Genomic DNA, 20,499 nt, shown 5'->3' on the forward strand with positions numbered 1-20,499 from the left:
GGGACACAAGGGTTCTTCTGCTTCTTATGCCTGTGATTCAACCACATGCCAGCAATATGCATATACCTGCCTTTGTGACCTGAGGTCGGGAGCACATGGCAGTGCCTTTCTCTGCCTCTTTACTATTAATAGTCAGGCACAAAAGCCAGACAGCCCGAACACTTCGGCATCACCGGGGCCCCCACAATGGTGACAACAACAAAGAGGTTTTTGTCTGGACTTGGGGGGGAGGGGGGTGACGGGCAGTTCAATCAGCGTCAGGTTTCTCTAATGAGAGTGCAACTCCGTCAGTGGTGGATTATCAAGCAAGAAAGAAAGAAAAAAAAGACCCCAATCATCTATGCATTCAGCGGTTTAACCCATTATGACCCGAGGCCGATTCTACAAATGCCTTCTAAATTAGCAGTTCTCAAATGTTCTTGTGGCAAGGACCCCCCCCCCCCCCCCCCATCTGAGAATGTTTTGTGCCAGGGACCCCCAGAAGAGAAGATGTGTGTGAAAATAAGTTTCAAACACTTTTAAGATTTTTCTAAAATGTTCAAAAATAGCAGATGTACGAGCTTGCATGGTGTCACGAAGTGACGCGCTGTGAGCTTGCATATTATGTGCTATTAGCTGTAAGAGTTTTCTGAAAAACGTTGCTATATATATAGCTAAAATCTAAAATGACACAGATGCTTTCCCGAGTTTTAAAGAAAGGTTAAAGAAAGAGAGAGGGAGAGCGAGGAATGGAGTGAACAAAAGTGTCCTGAGTGTTATGAGGGACCGGTGTTCTGACATATTTAGCCCATCCATACACGATGTATGACTCATGGTATACTTGACGTTACTGGCAGCCATTTTCCGAAGCATAATTTAATTTGTTAGATTTTTTTGGAGGAAGCCACGTACTGGATACCATTCGTATCGGCGTGGTATGGAACAAAAAACATTTCAATGTTCAAAACGCAAACAAATAAAGCAAGTAATTGACAGAGGTATCATCTGCTTTTAAATGAACACTGTATTTTGACTGTGCGAGTGGGAAATGGCTAGGTAGATGGACGTGACGTGTGTGTGCGTGTGCGTGTGCGTGTGCGTGTGTGTGTGTGTGTGTGTGACAAGCTGTGAAAACAAAAAAGCTGGCAGCCAGAGAGAAGAGATAGAGAGGCAGGCAGGCAGTCGGGGCGCGCATGCATCGAGCCAGCCAGGAGCAGAGAATGTCGAAGGCGGAGTGCAGAGGCAATAAACAGATTTGCAGCTCGGCACTCTATCTCTCTCTCTCTCTCTCTCTCTCTCTCTCTCTGAGCTAATTCTGCCCCTCTCTCCTTATCGCTTCTTTCTCCTTCTCGTCTTATACCGCCCTCCCTCCCCTCCCCAGTCTTTCTTTCCTTTCTCGCTCCCTTGGGCCCCCCTCCTCCTCCGATGGAAAGTCCTTCTGCTAACGCCCCAGGTTTCTGGCATGACACTATCTCTCCTCATCTAATCCCCCCCCCCCCCCCTCTGCCATTTATCTTGCCTCATCCGTTTTTCTTTTAAATCAAATTGTGTCAGCACATTCGATACGTCTTTTTTAAGCTCCCATTTCTTTGTAAGCTCGCCGTTGGCTTTGTGCACCGCCGATTCGCTGACTGCGACTGTTATTTTGTGCCGTGTCATTTAAAAAGAAAAAAATATATATTATTTGTGTCTGTGGATGTCATTAAAGTCGGGTTTCCCCCCCGCAGAGATCTTAGAAGCAACACTGAAGGTCACGTTCAGTCAAAGATGTGCGTTCACGTTCAGTGGCCTTTTGCTCGCTGAATGAAACACAGTCTTTGGCAAACGGTCTTTGATCATGTTCATGTTTTGCGATGGTATGCTAGCCGTTTCACCTCTGCCCTCCCAGTATTTATTTAGTTCGCTAAGGGGCACGCTAGCACTCTTATCGCACCAGGAATGTTTAAACTGTACGGCAAGCATGGGTATCATCTGCAAGGCTAAAGTACACTCGATGAAATGCTGGATGCACTAGGCCATGGGTTCCCAAACTTTTCAGCCCGCGACCCCAAAATAAGGCGAACATTGACTCGCGACCCCACATAAACCTGGAGGTAATTTATGCACATAAACTTGCACGTTCAGTGCGCATTTGAAATGTATTAAAATGGTATAACGTACTATTTGTAATCATTTTAGGTTGTATTTCATCCATTCTGTTGAATTTAAAATAAAAATTAAAAAAGTTTTTTTAATTTTTTTATTTTTATGACTCAAAATAATTTCGCGACCCCACCGTCAGTCTCCCGCGACCCCAAGTGGGGTCGTGACCCCAACTTTGGGAACCCCTGCACTAGGCTGTAAGTACAGTACAGCACAGCTAGTACTGTAACAGTTTGTGGTTATCTTCTCTGTCGTCAATGACTAAGTTGATGGAAATCGTTTGCCAAAATCTCACTCGTTTGCCATACACACTCGCCCACCACCACCACCAGAGTCCGGCATTCGTTTTCTTGGCAGCGGCGCCTTAGGCTTGGCCGGCCACTCCAACAAACACAGTCTGCAGTGGGTCTGAAGCAGGCCGGTAGGATCGCGTCCTCGTCGCTGCACTATAGTGACTCCTACTGGTTGGTTGGTTGGGCGGGTGCCTGTTCAGCGGGGATCTGGGGGAGATCGAGTGAAGCTAAGTGCACGTTACGCGGCTCACAGTGTAACTCCTCGCTGTCAAGTGAACATATGCGTGGCTGGTCTATCGGAGGAGGCATCGCTGCCCTGCCAAGCCAAAATGTGTTTAAAAGTGATTCAACTGGTCAGCCAAATGAGATATCGGCATATAAGTGATATTACAATAAATATACAGCTGTTCTTGAGGTAATTGTTCATCCCCCAAAATCACGAAGGCTAATTTGACCTTTGGGATACACAAATGAGTGGGTGTGTCCAAAAACGTAGTTACTGCAATTTGGCTAGGGCAACACACCAGGCCTATTCAACATTAATGCAGTGCAGTGCAGATTAATGCAGTGCAATTCCCCCAAAATTTGATCTTTGGCATTTGACCTTTTAATAATGTTTGTATTGACATACACACATGTGAGTCCATCTTCTTTCGTGAATGCTAACAATGAGCAGTTGTTGCTGTCAAATATGAAGATTTGTATGGGCCAAAGGTTTCTGCTATTTCCATATATAAAAAGTGAATATGTCTTATATTATTTACCAATGGTGATGCCCAGAACTCTTGCTTTTACTGTTACTGTTGTAGCACTTTATCCCTATTTTATATAGGCTATTTGAAAATAGCAACGCGTCGCAATGCAACGCGTTGTGAGCTTGTAGATCTGCTATTTTCAAACATTTTAGTACTTTTACTTTTGATACCAATACTTTTGTACTTTTACTCAAGTACATTTTGAATTCCGGACTTTTACTTGTAACAGAGCACTTCTACATTGCTGTATTGATACTTTTACTTAAGTAAAACATTTGACTACTTTTTTTCCCACCACTGTGTGTAAGTTTTCGTTGCAAAACCGTGTGCGACGGGGGTGGCTGTGGCGCGCGCCTTCTCCTGTCCACCTCAAGCTGGCATTGGGAGGGCGGGCACTGCGGACCCTGTCAGACCATCAGAGATTTGGCCCGGGTCTACCCACCGAGACGATGCCAGGGACTCAACTATCTGCCAGAGTGAAGGGGGAGAAAGGGAGAGCTTTGGGAACCAATGTGGCTGACCTGCCTCTCCTGACCCAGCAACGCTAATCCCTCGTTCCTGTATTCTTTCCAGGAAGAATTGGACCGGCAGACTTGTATTTGGGGGTACATCACCCCTTCATGAGCACACAAAGGCACAGTGATGCTCCACAATGCCCTATGCGAAGCAGAACGTGTGGTGGGCAATGTAGAAGTACTCTGTTACAAGTAAAAGTCCGGAATTCTAAATTGACTTGAGTAAAAGTACAAACGTATTTGTATCAAAATGTACTTAAAGTACCAAAAGTAAAAATATTTGAAAATAGCTAATCTACAAGCTCACAATAACTAAAGTTTTCAAATATTTGTAGTGGAGTAAAAGTACAATATTTGCCTCTGAGATGTAGTGAAGTAGAAGTAAAAGTATTGAACATTGGAAATACTCCAGTAAAGTAAAAGTACCTAAAATTGTACTTGAGTACAGTACTTGGGTAAATGTACTTTTACACCACTGCATGTCACCAGCCAGGTTCTGAGAGAGCCCACGCCAGAGCATTGGCGACGCCAGTAGATGTGGACACGATTGATGAGGCGACAGTGCAGCAGGTGTCTCCAGTCTTCTGCCACCAGTCACGAGAGAGATTGACGAGGCAGAGGGAGGGGCCAACGCCGGCAGTCATGGTGGCTACCGGTGCGGTAAAAACCGGGGACACGTGGCATGTCACACTCACCCAGCCCGGCGCACCTGATCACTCAGCCATTTTTTATGTACTACAGAGGGCGACACCAGTAGTGGAAAAAGTACTGAAATGTTTCAATACTGCAATGTAGAAGTACTCCGTTACAAGTAAAAGTCCGGAATTCAGAATTTACTTGAGTAAAAGTACAAAAGTATTGGTATCAAAATGTACTTAAAGTACCAAAAAAAGTACTAAAATGTTTGAAAATAGCAGATCTACAAGCTCACAACGCGCCTCGATGCGATGCGATGCGACGTTGCGATGCGACGTTGCGATGCGACGATGCGACGCACCAGAAATAGGCCTATATGATTACTTATGTGTGGGAGATAATTTTGCCTCGTGCAGGCTCAGTTGTGGGTGTTCGACCCATCGTGGAGGAAAGGAGTCTCTCCGAAGATCCATAGTTAATGGACTGGGCCCATGCACCGTGCTAGCTAAACTCTTATGTGGTGTAACGGTTCCGCAGGGGGGTTTCCATGCACACAAATGTGTTGTCCCTGAAACTTAATTTTGAAGGGCTTCCTGTCCGAAGTCATGTCTCCTAGACTTTTATTTTGATAGGTTTCCTGCTCACAGGAATACACTGATTACTTGGAATTAAGTTCACCTGTGTTGCTGGCACACAGCATGAGGCTGTTGATAGCAGCAGTAGCCTACAATCAATAGAACTGTAGAGGAGCGAGGACGGCATCACTGGGACCAGTCAGTGGTGGAAAAAGTACTCAAATGTTTTACTTAAGTAAACTTATCAATACTGCAATGTAGAAGTACTCTGTTACAAGTAAAAGTCCGGAATTCAAAAAAAATACTTGAGTAAAAGTACAAAAGTATTGGTATCAAAATATACTTAAAGTACCAAAAGTAAAAGTACTAAAATGTTTGAAAATAGCAGATCTACAAGCTCACAATGTGTCGCGATGTGACACGTTGTGAGCTTGTAGATCGGCTATTTTCAAATAGCTGTTTTTTGTTTTTTTATGTTGATTTGAACTGTTTGGTTGCTATTATATATGTCTATGAAATTAATCCAAGGACCCCAACGGAAACAAGACCGCAAGGACTTTTTTGGTCGGACCTTTTAGACAAAAGTATTATAATTGTAACTGTGTTGTTTTACATTCTTTTGCCTAATAAAAATTGCAATCAATCAATCAGCCTAGGTATAGAGCGTGCCAAAAATCCTGAAGGGAGCGTCAACAAGTTTTGTTAGCAGCGGACATCTTTGAGGGGTATAAACCAGGTTGACTTAACATTGCCCAAAACAAACATGTCTGCGCTACTATGCCAAAAAAACAAAACAATACTGCAATATAGAAATACTGTTACAAGTAAAAGTCCAGAATTAAACATTTATTTTGTAAAAGTACAAAAGTATTGGCATCAAAATGTGCTTAAAGTACCACAAGTAAAAGTACTAAAATGTTTGAAAATAGCCGATCTACAAGCTCACAACACGTCGCAACGCGTTGTGAGCTTGTAGATCGGCTACTTTCAAATAGCCTAGGTATAAAATAGGGCTAAAGTGGTCAATGTGTGTTTCATAGTATAATCATTTACATGTACAGTATATCTGCAAAGTAACTAGTAACTAATGTTTTCAAATAAATGAAGTGGAGTAAAAGTACAACATTTGCCTCTGAGATGTAGTGGAGTAAAAGTAAAAGCATTGGAAATTGGAAATACCGCCGTAAAGTACAATTACCACACCATTGTACTTAATTACAGTACTTGAGTACATGTACTTAGTTACTTTCCACCACTGACTGTATACATTTGACCGTTTATATTGTAGGCTGTGGGTTTAATGCAAATGTCTCGGTACACTTTGTTTTATGAAACTGTGTTTATGTGTGATTATTGATTATGTATTGTATGCTTTTTCTCAGTTTCTACGGTGGGTTCCGAATAAAGATGAACGTAAAACTCATCCGTCGGCTTCACCCTATATTATCCAGCCGGGGTCTAGCTACACGTGGTCTATCGGGTGCAGCTGGGGGTGCCATAAGGTATGTGGACTTGAACTTGAACTGTTAATATGCAGGAGTCACAATATGTTTGTGTCTGGTTTGAGAAAAGGCCAGGATCAAATCCATGGGGGGGAATGTTTTACCCTTTTTCAGGGCTGCCACAGCCTCCCTTCCATCCACCACAACACTAGCGGATGACATGTGATGGCAGTGACGTCCAACAACCCCTTGGACATCGTTTACCCCCATTCCCCGAAGCCAATAACGCTTTCCCAATTTCATGACTGCAGAACATTGCATGATGTGCAATAGTGCACTTGATTCTGTTTATGCTTGCTCTTGCTATTTTTTGCTTATAGGCCCTCAATGTACACCTGCCACCACGCCTCAGGCCTGGCACGCTCACTGCATTTTGGGACTTGAGTTACGAAGTGTGTGTATGTGTGTGTGTGTGTGTGTGTGTGTGTGTGTGTGTGTGTGTGTGTGTGTGTGTGTGTGTGTGTGTGTGTGTGTGTGTGTGTGTGTGTGTGTGTGTGTGTGTGTGTGCGTGCGTGCGTATGTGTGTGTGTGTGCGCGTGCGCGTGTGTGTGTGCGTGCGCGTGCGTGTGTGTGCGCATGCGGGTGCGTGTGTAAGGAAGTGTGTGGGCCAACACATAGTTCTTGACATTTACAATCATGGACTTTATTTTAAACTAGATGTTCAGGCTGCAAGCAGCCTTCACACCTAGATGCTTAGCTAGGCCACTCCTCGGCATTACATTTAGGAAGATGTTAATACCTTTGATATCCACATACTCCACTACATTAAAGGAAACACACCTAAACACACAGATTCTAGGATTAATTGTGAAGTATATAGACAAGACGCGAACGCGGGAAGCGAACGCAGCTCGAAAATAACAATAAGAAGAATAGAAAGGAATGAGCAATTGTAGAGAAGTGGGTGGTACAGTTAAATCGGTGAGAACAGGGCCGCCACAAGAAGGCTCCATACCGCTAGCCCCATTTTTTTGTGTCTTTTAAAAATTGTTATGTTTGTTTGTTGTGTTGTTTTTTTTTTGTTTATGTTTTTTTTTCTTTTTTAGTTTTTGAAATGTGTTTAGTTTAGGCATGTTGCAGGCTTTTGTGCATTTCAATCAGAGCATTGTCTACATTCCTTTTCGATGTGTTATTTTTGACTGTAGCTGCTATATTTCTCTCAGAGGAGTGTAATTAGTCACCCAGGGGCATGCGGATTTCAGCCACACTGTAGTGCACTCTGGCGCACTCTGGCGGCTGCACACAGGCAGTGCACGCACACAATATTGCACACAGACACACGGACACACACACAACCTTAGCACGGTTTCATAGTAAGCTCCACTATTGCTCCTTCCGCTGTGTTCGCAATAAATTAGTTAGTTGTTGACAGGCAATACTCTCCACACTATAACGTTGAAGTCGTCTGTGTATGTACATATGGACATATTGGTATTCATATGGAATTATGTACTGACATCATCATAGACTGGCCTTCAGGTAAGGTCTCCAAGTACACTTAACAACAGGTGACGTCACAGTACTGACGTCACAGACTGTCCCCCAAGTAGGCCTACTTTATGCCTGTTTAAAGTTGCATGAACGTGTCTGTCTGGACAAGTGGACAGATGTGCCCTTATACGGAGATCCCCAAACTCTCCCCCATGTTTGCGTGTTGGAGCTGCCTTCTGCACTGATGTCATATACAGGCCTCCAGCTATTTTCTTCTGTCCAATGACATCATAGACTATCCTCTCAGTGGTCAGTGGTTCCCAAACCTTTAAGCGCAAGACCCAATAGAGAAATTAGATGTTTTCCCGGGACCCAACTAGTGAAAATAGCAGATCTACAAGCCGTGTTGTATTGTAGATCTTCGATTTTCACTACTTCTTAAACATTTTTTAAAGTTTATGAGAGATTATTTGATTTAGTTTTATTTGATTTATGAAATACTTTTGAAAAATGTTGGAATAGTTTTTAATTGATAAAAAGTTGTGATTTTTAAGTTTTTTAATCTTTTGAAATAATAATAATAATTTCGTTAAATGTAGGAAACAAAAAAAAAGGGGGATATTTACTCTCGATCCATAATCAGTCCACGACTCAAAGATGGGTCCCACTGTTTGAGAAATAGTGTGGGTGTTTCCTCCGGGCTCTCAGTAACAATTGGCGACGCCCCCTTCTGTGACTCATGCGGAACTGCCTCTCACGTGGGCGGACCACTTTAAATAACTCCCAAAACCCCAGGAATATCAGATGGCACCATGGCGTCAACGTTAAGCGTTAGCCTGTCGATCCCCGCGCCTCGGGATTGAAAAACCTTTTTTCATCGCAGTACCGGTATTTATTTTCCCGACAATAATTATTTTATTAGGATGAAGGTTAAATGGTAAATGGTGCATTTATATAGCGCTTTTATCCAAAGCGCTTTACATTGATTGTGCCATTAACCCATTCACACACACATTCATACACCGATGGCGGAGGAAACCATGCAAGGCAGCAACCTGCTCATCGGGAGCAATTAGGGGTTCAGCGTCTTGCTCAAGGACACTTCGACACTAACTCTAGGGGAGCGCCCCAGCCCGGGATCTACCTGGGAACCTTGCGGTTTTCCAGTTCACTCTACCCGGCCACTCTACCCCTGAGCCACTGCCGGTTAGGTTTAGGCAAAGTTTTTGTCGCCCCCAGCAAGGCAGGCCCGTTTGGTGAAATTATTCACCACGGAGGAAAGCCGTCTAGGATGTGATGCAGTGACTAGGGGCGTCGCCAGGCTCTCTCCTTTGCCCCGCCCCCTCCCTCCCTCCTGCCACGACATCATAGTGCTGACAGGTACAGGCAGGGTTGCCAGATCTGCTTATTATAATTTCCCCGCAAAATTGTATTTGAAAATAGCCGATCTACAAGCTCACAACGCGTCGCATCGCGACGAGTTGTGAGCTTGTAGATCTGCTATTTTCAAATAGCTGATGTATATGTTAAAGTGCTCATGTGGCCCATAGTCGCTTCTTCATCTTGGGGGTCCTTGACGTGAAACACTTTGAGAACCACTGTCACAGATGACTGGTGTGATGTTTAGGTATCGGGCGTCATAGCCTGGACCGCACTCTGTGCCTATTTCTCCCGAGCAATGCAGGGCAAAGTCCAGGAAGCTGGCTAGTACTAATATAAGTACTGATATGAAACTGGAGAGGTGCGCGCTCAGTGGAGCCCCCGTATCTCTATAGGAGGACTTGAGACCTGAGAGATGTGATGAATTATAAAAAGAAAAAGAGACGGATTTCAAAAACCTTCGGAGATTGGGATCCTTGGCCTGTTGGCAGACTGCACAAGAAATGTGGTGCCGAGATCATGAATTCACAAAAAAAGACATTAAAAAAAAACGTTCAAAAAATCTTTAGGGGTCGGGATCCATGGTAGCAAGAAGGCAGGAGGAAAATAACTATAGTTGTTCGGGCAGGTGAGATGTAGGGGAAAAAATAGAGCGAGCGAGCATGTGCGATGGGGGAGCACATACTCAATGCAGGGGTTCGAGACCCTTACGTTGGCCGCTTCTCACCATGTTTCTTTGTGAAGTCCTCTGCATTCTTAAAGAACTTTTTGCGGTCCTTCGTGTATTCGTCTGCGAGGTCTGTCCTCAGAGGGTGATTGGGCTCCGGTTCGTTCACCATGGCGATGAGGGACTGAAGCACCTGCTCCACCCTGGTGGCTGGCTTCCAATTCTCCGTGCTGATCACGGGCAGACAAACCTGTCCTTTGTCGTCGATGTTGGGGTGGTAGATCTTTGTCTTGAACATGATCTTAGGAGGCTTGAAAGGGTATTCTTCGGGGAAATTGATTTCAATCTTGAAGGCTCCTTTGTCATAGGGCTTGTTGTCGGGAACGATGAGCCCTTGCCATGTCAATATGTTTGATTCATCGACGTGGATGTTCCGGAAGTTTGTCATTGCGGACTTGCGGATGTCTACGAGTTCCTTATGAAGCCTTCTGCTCGCTGCCATCTTGAAATTACAATGGGAGAAGTAATTCCTGAAAGGCGTGTCTCTCTTTGACCTCTCACACTGCACGTAGCCGGCCTTTAAGCTGTGTGGCCTCCAATCTCGCATCGTCATATATGACGTCACTTTTAGTTTCCTAGTTATTGTTTTCTTTTACTGATGTGATGTTTCTGTTTTTATGCAATTGCCTTCTGTAGCACTTTGAGATTTCTTGTAAATGTAAAGTGCGTTATAAATAAAATCCATTATTATTATTATTATTACTTGTATTACGTCACTTGTATTACGTCATTCGTATTACGAGTGACGTAAAATGGAGCTGGTTTCATTTAATATTATAGCATTTATAAAAAATTAAAAAAATCACAGCTTTCTGTTTCTTTTTGACAAAAACAAGCCACATTCAACTGCCAATAACCATGGAATAGATCATCGCGGCAGCATACATGTTTTTCTCCGATTCAACGTGACCCCCCTACGTCTTTTTAAAGCGATCGGCGGGTGGATCGTTGTGAAGAAAAATATTCTATGTTTTTTCAAAGGTCTGTGAAAACGCTTGGAATCTCTAGCAAGGGCAGCCTTAGACGATGTTTAACTCTGGCAGTCAATGAGTTAAGTAACATTCACAGGTTGAGGATCAGTTGATATGCTTTCCTATTGTGTTAAAAATCACATATCGTTGCTGTCCGGCAGGATTCAGCTAACTAAATTTTGACGCTTTTGCATTTTTCTCCCCATAAATCAGTGCTATTGAACACCCTTTATGTCTGTGTGTTGGTAAAACAAATATTGAACCAATGAAAAGTATTAAAAAGTGCTTCTGACAAAACCAGCTATTGGATCCTCAAACTAAAACCAGCTAAGTCGACCGGCGTTAGCTGGTTTAGCTGACTCCAGGCTCCACCCCCTTTTGACCTCCAACCTCATTGTGAGCTTGGAGGTCCATTCAGCTGTTCTTATCAATGATGAACAAAACCTCCTAACTCCACATCGTGGAGTTAGCTGGTTCCTGCCGGACAGCAGAGATACGTATATCGTTTTTTGGGGTACTTTCAATACTATTCTGTGTCATTCCGTGTCGTTTAAGGATTGATACCTTTTACAACCCTATGCTGCTATGGCACCTGAATTACCCCTCAGGGTCAGGGATCAATCAAGGACTGACTGAATGACTGACTGACTGACTTCCTAACTAACTTCATATATTTATTCATAGTAGGGGGGTTGGTAAGAGATGGTAAGAGTGCATACCACATACATGAGTCTGTATTCCTTCCTACAGCTGGCCCGGGTTTGAATCTGACCCGAGGCTATTTGCCACACGTGACCCCCCTCTCTCTCGCTCTCTCGCTCTCTCTCTCTCTCGCTCCCTCTCCCCCCTGCCTTTCCTGTCTCGCTCTCACTGTCATCTGAATAAAGCAGGAAAAAATACTATTCATAGAGGTCGTTAGGGAGAGAGTAGTCATGAGATGCCTGGGAGGGCAAAGCCAATTGACTTGTACCTCTAGGCTTTAGGTCAGGGTGTATGTCACCATCGCACTGGAATCACTCCCTTCAATCTGAGTGACATCCTTCCCCACCGGTCATGTCCGACACGCAATATCAGGACATGACATTATCTGAATCTAGAGAGCCATGATGGATGTAGTCAGTGTGGTGTAAAGTAAAGTACATGTACTGAAGTAGTTTTGAGGTATTTGTACTTTACTTCTTTTCTGCTCTACTGACAGACAGAAACACGTAGTGGTGGGGCATGTCTGAGTGTATGCGTGCATCTGTGCGTGCGTGTGTGCATCAGTGATATCAGAATCAGAGAGAGAGAGAGAGAGAGAGAGAGAGAGAGAGAGAGAGAGAGAGAGAGAGAGAGAGAGAGAAAACATTTAGTTCTTCTTCTGTGGGTTGACCCGCTTCGCCCGCCCCGCGACAATTGCGTCGTAATCTATAACCCGTCGGCCCGCCCCACGGTTCAACCCGTGGGACCTGCGGGCTACGGATCAGCCCGCGCATCACTACCATGTAGCCTACCATGTGCCCAGCCTTTATTGGGGGGGGGGGGGAGGCTGATGTCCCCTAATATTTGAGTAATGGATTAATCCGATTGGATTGATCTTAGTCTCACAAGCCTTTTGTTGTTGTTGTTTTTTCATGCTTTCTTTCCATGCAGAATGAATTATTTCTTGATAAATAAGGATGATCTCTTGTAAACTCAAGATATAGCCTATCACAGTACCTTTAATTCAACCAGTCTATATAGGCCAATAGCATAATTGTACAATGTAGAAACAGACAGCACAGTCCTGAGACTCACCATCCTGGAAAGGCTCTAGTCTCTAATATGCAGCAAACACAATTGAACCATTAGTCCAATAAGAGTGTCTTTGGTTTAGTTAAGGATAGCCCTAATGAGCAACTCAGCACAAATCCTTCCTTTTTGATCCCAGCTGAGTGTTGCAGTGTCTGTCTTCTGTCTTCCATCCATGTTGTGGAGGAGGGAGAGACGGGAAGGGAAACCAAGGGCAGAAATATGCCATATGCCATAAACCTCGTGTATATCCAAAACCGTTGCTTTTTCATTATTATAAAAAAAGATCACACCCTGTGTGAAGTGGGCGGTGTCTTGCTAGCTAATCACAATACTGAATGGAGTCAACCAATCATGTACAAAAGATAAATACATTTATTGAAACACTCTTTATGATGGACGAAACCATAACTTGAAAAGTTATGGTTTCTTATATAGGGCTATGCACATGTGTCATGTGACACTGGCCAATCACAGTCCTGAATAGATTGTGATTGGCCAATCACAGTGCAGGGTTAGGCGGGGTACATTTTTGGCCAATCACAGCGCAGGATAATTGTACAAATTTCCAAACCTCACTTATAGGGGCGGTTTCACCGCCCAAAAAGAAAAAGTGATGATGAAGATGGTATGATGAAGTACGACCAGTGGTGTAAAGTAACTAAGTACATTTACTCAAGTACTGCACTTAAGTACAATGTTGAGGTACTTTTACTTTGCTGGAGTATTTCCAATTGTCTATACTTTTACTTCTACTCCACTACATCTCAGAGGCACATATTGTGCTTTTACTCCACTACAATTATTTGAAAACTTTAGTAACTAGTTACTTTGCAGATATAAATGATTACATTGTAAAACATACATTAACCACTTTAGCCCTATTTTATACCTATGCTATTTGAAAATAGCAGATCTACAAGCTCACAACGTGCCGCGATGCGACGCGTTGTGAGCTTGTAGATCTGCTATTTTCAAACATTTCAGTACTTTTACTTTTGGTACTTGAAGTACATTCTGATACCAATACTTTTGTACTTTTACACAAGTCAGTTTTGAACACCAGACTTTTACTTGTAACAGAGTACTTTTACATTGCAGTATTGATACTTTTACTTAAGTAAAACATTTGGGTACTTTTTCCACCACTGTAAAATAGTGAAGATAACCAATCTACAAGCTCACAGCGTGACACATCGCTTGCAGATCGGCTGTTTTTATGACTTATGTGCAACGCTCTTGTATGATGAAGTAGGACATTAGTGAACAAACATTAAAACGTTGCAATAATTATGGACAATATAAGGTTTCTGCCCGACAGCCAGTGGTGGAAAAAGTACTCCAATGTTTTAGCTACTTAAGTAAAAGTATCAATACCGCAAATGTAGTAGGGAGACCGGGAACAAAAGTAACACTTTTTGTATTTGCCTTCATAATTCACAGACCACTTGAAATATCCTAGTCATCTTTTGCTATAAGAAACATATGTGTGCCCTAATTAATAATATTTTTTTAAGCTTTCACTAATAAGGACAAGACTAAAATATAAATTTGAATGCAATGAGTCACAGTGTTACAACTGCCCCCGTGACGGGGGCAGTTGTAACAGTGGTTGGGGGCAATTGTAACAGTGTAAAAATAAGTCATATTAATACACTTTATCTCAAATAAAAGCACATCACTAAGTAATATGTATTTTTCATAATTTAACATTTTTACTTTCGAATGTTTTATATACATAATTACAATTATTTTCTATTTTTATTCAAATTATTTTATTTTTCAATTTTGTTTTTTTCAAATGTATGTCTATTTTTTATTTAAATGTATTTTTACTTTGAAATGTAGTGACATTTAGTGAATTATGTTCATTTATTAACATAAAAGTATGAAATCCCAGACAAAAAATCTGCTTGCATTGAAAACACATTGTTACAATTGACCCCGGTCACTTTGTTGCCATGATAAAATCCCATATTCTAGCTAGAAACACCTATACTAGCATAGGCTGCTGACGTTAATTTGTGACCAATAACATAGAGATACAATTCATCCAAGTTTAAATTAGTTGACATCTTATCTTTAGACAGCAGAAGGAAAATACCGTACACTCAAACATTTACATTTACACCTCAAAATCAGTTTTTTGTTGAAAACTTCTGCTGAGATGAAATGATCATTTTATCCTTCCATAGGCAGAGAGAGGACCCTACTGAATGTGCACAAGAAGTCTCACCCCTCTAGCTTATTTCTAATTAGAGTTATTGAGTGTGTTACTTTTGCCCCCTGTTACTTTTGTCCCCGGTCTCCCTAATACTCTGTTACAAGTAAAAGTCCGGAATTCTAAATTGACTTGAGAAAAAGTACAAAGGTATTGGCATCAAATTACACTTAAAGTACCAAAAGTAAAATAACTCATGTGCAGAAGGTAGCATTTCACAAGTTCAAAATGTATAAAGAAATCTTTTGAAAATAGCCGATCTACAAGCTCACAATGCGTCGGATCGCGACGCATTGTGAGCTTGTAGATCAGCTATTTTCAGGGCTGAAGTGGTTAATGTATGTTTTGTATTAATAATCAAAATCTACAAAGTAACTGAAGCGTTGGCCATGAAAAGAAAACAAAACCAAAACATTTATTTGTGCTGCGAACCACATGGCAGCATGGGACAAGTATAAGTAAGGAACGGGAGAAAAAGAAAATCAAGGCTATCCGAGGACGGTGGACCGACAGAGTTGAGAGAGGCTGTGGGAGGACAATGGGAGAGAGGGGGGGGGGGGGGGGGGGTGGAGTGTGAAACTCTGCAGCCGGCAGAAGCAGTGGTGTAAAGTAACTGAGTACATTTACTCAAGTACGTAAGTGTAAGTACACTTTTGAGGATTATTTTTTTACTCTACTGGAGTATTTCCCATTTTCAATACTTTTACTTCTACTCCACTACATCTCAGAGGCAAATATTGTACTTTTACTCCACTACAATTATTTGAACACTTCAGTTACTACTTTGTAGATATACATTATTACATTATAAAACCTACATTAACCACTTTAGCCCTATTTTATACCTATAGGCTATTTGAAAATAGCCGATCTACAAGCTCGCAACGCGTTGCATTGCGACACGTTGTGAGCTTGTAGATCGGCTATCAAGTGTATTTTGATGGCAATACTTTAATTTGTACTTTCACTCAAGTAACATTTTGAACACAGGCATTTTACTTGTAAAAGAGTGCTTCTACATTGTGGTATTGATACTTTTACTTAAGTAAAAAATGTCAGTACTTTTTCCACCACTGGGCAGAAGGCGGACATGGGCCTCGAGTTGTTGGAGGATCTGGACCAGGCGAGGGTCCACAGTTGGACTGCAGCCTGAACCAGTTTGATCTTGGCCTCCAACATGCCTGAGAGGATATGGCCACGTGCCTGCCAGTCCTCTAGAGCGAGAGTGGTGGAAAAAGTACTCACATTTATTTTTACTCAACTGAAAGTGTCAATACTGCAATGTAGAAATACTCTGTTACAAGTCCGGTATAAAACTCCTTTGAAAATAGCAGATCTACAAGCTCACAATGCGTCGCATCGCTACGCATTGTGAGCTTGTAGATCGGCTATTTTCAAATGGCCGAAATGTATTCAGGGGTGAAGGGGTTAATGTATGTTTTGTAATAATAATCAAAATCTACAAAGTAACTAGTAACTCAAGTTTTCAAATAATTGTAGTGGAGTAAAAGTACAATATTTGCCTCTGAGATGTAGTGGAGTAGAAGTAAAAGTACTTAAAATTGCAAATACTCCAGTAAAGTAAAAGTAGTACATAGTACAGTATTTGAGTAAATGTACTTAGTTACTTTACACCACTGGAAAGGAGTGCAGAAAACAGAGAGAGAGGGAGAGACAGAGACAGAGAGTGGTGGGGGTGGTGTACTAACGTGTACGACCGATGCAAACTATTTATTGAACGACGACCAAGCTTGGCTTTAGCGGGGGAGTGGAAAGTGGAAACAGGAGTGTGTGTGTGTGTGTGAGTGAGTGAGTGGCGTTGGTGAATCGCTCGTATCAAAGGGAATAGAACATAGCTATATACGAGCATCCCTGTCAGGCCTTTGTTTTCCTCCGGTCCACATGAAACATGCTCACTTCCTGCAGGCTAATTCACAAACTGACAGCTGGAAACCGCAAGAGAACTCGAAGAGAAACTTTCAATTTAGCAAGGTGTTTATGACCACGTCGCCATTCATGCTGTGTGTGTGTGTGTGTGTGTGTGTGTGTGTGTGCGCACGTCTACTCTGGTTTGGCCAGACTATTGTAAACAAAGTTTCAACACTGAGGCAGAGAAGGTCTTGGCAGTGCTAACTGAGTCATGCACATCTGTGAGAACTGCAGTATGGTCAATCATGAGCAGAAATGCAACACACAACGCCAACTCCCAACTGCCAACAACAGCACTGGATGGGCGATAACAGCACTGGTCAGCACAGGCCTCAAATCTGTGCCTGGACAAAGCCCTGAAGCCTGGCTTCAAGAAGGATGCTTGGTTCTTGCCCGAAAATCTGCCCGAAAATCGTACCAGTGATGGAAGAAGTTCTCACATGTTTTACTTAAGTAAAAGTATCAATACCACATTACAAGTTAAAGTCTGGTATTAAAAATGTACTTGAGTAAAAGTACAAAAGTATTTGCATCAAAATATACCTAAAGTAAAAATACTCATGCAGAATGTCCCATTTCGCAAGTTTTCTATATGTATGAAAATCTTTTGGAAATAGCAGATCTAAAAGTTCACAACGCGTCACACCGTGACTTGTAAATCTGCTATTTTCTAAATGTATGGTTAATGTATGTTTTGTAATAATCCAAATCTGCAACGTAACTAGTAACTAAACTTTGCAAATAATTGTAGTGGAGTAAAAGTAAAAAATTTGTCTCTGAGATGTAGTGGAGTAGAAGTTAAAGTATAGAAAATTAGAAATAGGTATCGAAAGTACCTCAAAATGTGCTGTCAAGTACAGTACTTTAGTACATGTACTTAGTTACTTACTGGTATTGATATGGGTTTTCATCAGGTGAAGTGTGTGGCTCATTCAGGAAAAAATTCTTTAACTTTGCTTTCTTTGCAATCCTGCTGATCGCAGATAGCAGATCTACAAGCTCATAGCGCGGCACTAGCCGCATTAGCCAAATAAATCTAAAAATGACACAGATGCGTTCACAGAATGACATTAATACAAACTATGAAGTTAACTTTGTAATATTTAGTTTAAGTTTAATTTAATTTAGTTTGGTTGCATGAAAATTGGCCCAAAACCTGTACATAATCTGTAAATAGCCATGGCCCCATCATCACCCTGTTTGCAGACCTCTCGCTCAGACTTCAAGGGAAAACGAGCGTTTTCTTCCAGGCCAACATTTTAGTCTCCCAGGCTCTTCTGAAGAATACAGCAATCAAATAATGTCCATCTAGAGTATGTCATAAAACCATGGCTACGGTCCTCCACTATTTTAAATAAACACTTAGAACGCTTTGATCAGCTCTGCAGCTGACGGGGAATCTTTGTGGTTTTTCCAATTGCCGTGTGAACCGATAATCCGCGCTAGAAGGCTCGTTCTCAAACGCTGTCAAATTGCTTGAGGTCATTAATGGAGGTTTTCAGTATAGCCTTGGACCGTGGTATAGAAGGCCAGATATGACAGACTCAGGTCAGGTCAGCCTGGGAAAGGGTTTTTGTGCGGTGAATGGGGGTCGGGATCCGGAAACCGGGGGAACCAGATCCAACAATGAGAAACCCAGAATCATTATTATTATTTTCAAATAGCCTAGGTATAAAATAGGGCTAAAGTGGTTAATGTATGTTTTATAGTGTAATAATTTACATCTGCAAAGTAACTAGTAGCTAAAGTTTTCAAATAATTGTGGTGGAATAAAAGTACAATATTTGCCTCGTGATCAGGCCTAGCCAATCACAGTCGCCACGTGATCAGGCCAATCACAGTATGCGTGTGGATAAACAGGGCGTGGAATTAAGCCAATTGTATACTACTAATAATACTACTAATAATAGTAATAATGATAGTTTGATCCAAACTCCTTGTCACTATATTTGCATATAGGTAAATGTGGTGTCTGCATTTAACACATACAGTGCCAAGATCGCATCGATGCGTTCTTTCAAATCCATCGCTTGAGTGCCAGGATTCCAAAGAACGCATTGATGCGTTGTTTTGAATTTTCATTGTTTAATCTGTGATCGCACGGCTGTGTTTATTTCTCATCAACACTTTCGTTTTCCACTTACGTCACACTCACCCGGAGCCGGATGTAAAAAAAAAAAATCATTTCCGGGTCACGTTGTTTTTCTCCGGTGATTTTCGGCCAGAATAAGGAAAAACACGTTTTTTCACACGGTATAAAAAACGAACGGACAGCTCAACTTCTATTTTCTTTGGTCCGGGTGACTAACAGTCATCGTCGTAGTGTATCACATTGTTTTTAGGCCGATCAGCGGGCCGGGACTTGTCGAAAACGTCACATCCTTTGAAAGACCGGATATGACGTGGGCCTGTTTGGGAGGGGGTGAGCGAGGTGATCAATGTTTGGATGTGCTGCTCTCTACTGGTGGAACAATCGTAGGTGCTTGACAACACAATCAGAGAATGTATTTGAATGAAAAATTACAAAACAAAAAAAATAAAAAACACGCAAATTGCTGGCACAGGGGTGAGTACATTATGAATAAACTCTGGCAGTCAATGTGTTAACCTTAAGTATTAGAAGTACTGGGCGCCTCTGGGAGCAGTTAGGGGTTAAAGGACGACTTCACCCATTTTCAAACCATCTTCATATAATTGGTCCTCACAAATGCTCATGATAAAATGGTACAATTTGATTCTACTCTGTGTCTCATAGGAGGGCTGTGGACACTTCAGAAACCCGCCTACCAGTGACATCATCACTGGGATGATTTAATGTGTTTTATTTAGATTTGTATTAACGCGAGAACAATGGCTTCCATTATAGCATGATAACTTTCCATGAATAGAAAGCCTGCCATTTCTATTAGCTTGGATTCCCCATCGATGATCTCACTGGTAGGCGGGTTTCTGAACTGTCCACAGCCCTCCTCTGAGACACAGACTGAGTAGACAAAAATGGTGCCATATTATCATGAGCATTAATGAGGACCTATGTCAAGGATATTTGAATATAAACATTTAAAATGAACTAATGTGATCAAATGTTCTTCTGCTTGACCACACCCTGCTTCTATGAGACAAGCTGGCACCTATGCAACATTTAAATTATTTTGTTTTGTCATTATGCTTGTTGACTAAATTAACATCTCTATGTGAAAACTGTCTGTGTTTAGGTGTTGAGGGGGTGTGTCTGAAACAGGCCTATTTAACCAGAGGTAGAATATGACCTCAGTGAGCCAAACTGGATTTCCATTGCATGATGCTATTGTGTAAAGTTTGCTCCTTTTACTCGAGTAAAATCTCTCATACTTGGAATTCTGAATTGTTGTCTTTGCCTCATTATGTATTTATGTTTTTGAGCACCCAGAACAGATTCTGCTTTCACATTTGGAAGTCCTACGCCGACGATTTTTGGACTGGGTTTGCTGCTGTCGGTGTTTGGCAGTACAGTGGAGGGGAATCCTTTGCTTTGGAGGCCCAACCAGTCTTTCGCTGTTCAGCCAATCACCGCAGTAAGTGTCTTGTTAGTGGGGAATCTGTTTGGGTGTACTAGTGGGAGACATTGTTTCAGTTTTGAAGTATTAGTGATGAATTGTGATCACCATAGGCTTTTTGATGGTCTATATGTAGG

General features: G+C 42.1%; 2 protein-coding genes across 2 annotated transcripts in view; both read right to left on the bottom strand.

Moving 5' to 3' along the window:
• The window catches only part of LOC308074941 (leucine-rich repeat transmembrane protein FLRT2), an 84,109-nt gene that overhangs the window by 12,618 nt on the left and 50,992 nt on the right, over window positions 1-20,499 (bottom strand). The gene's annotated exons all lie outside the window — the stretch shown is intronic.
• LOC308074206 (ubiquitin-conjugating enzyme E2 L3-like) lies at window positions 9,916-10,377 on the bottom strand (the record flags this gene model as incomplete). Its single annotated transcript, XM_080413551.1, has 1 exon — window positions 9,916-10,377. The coding sequence occupies one exon, from the start codon at window positions 10,375-10,377 to the stop codon at window positions 9,916-9,918; it is 462 nt and encodes a 153-aa protein (XP_080269677.1).

Source organism: Gymnoscopelus braueri (genome assembly GCF_963280865.1).
Source record: "Gymnoscopelus braueri genome assembly, chromosome: 19".
Classification (NCBI taxonomy): domain Eukaryota; kingdom Metazoa; phylum Chordata; class Actinopteri; order Myctophiformes; family Myctophidae; genus Gymnoscopelus; species Gymnoscopelus braueri.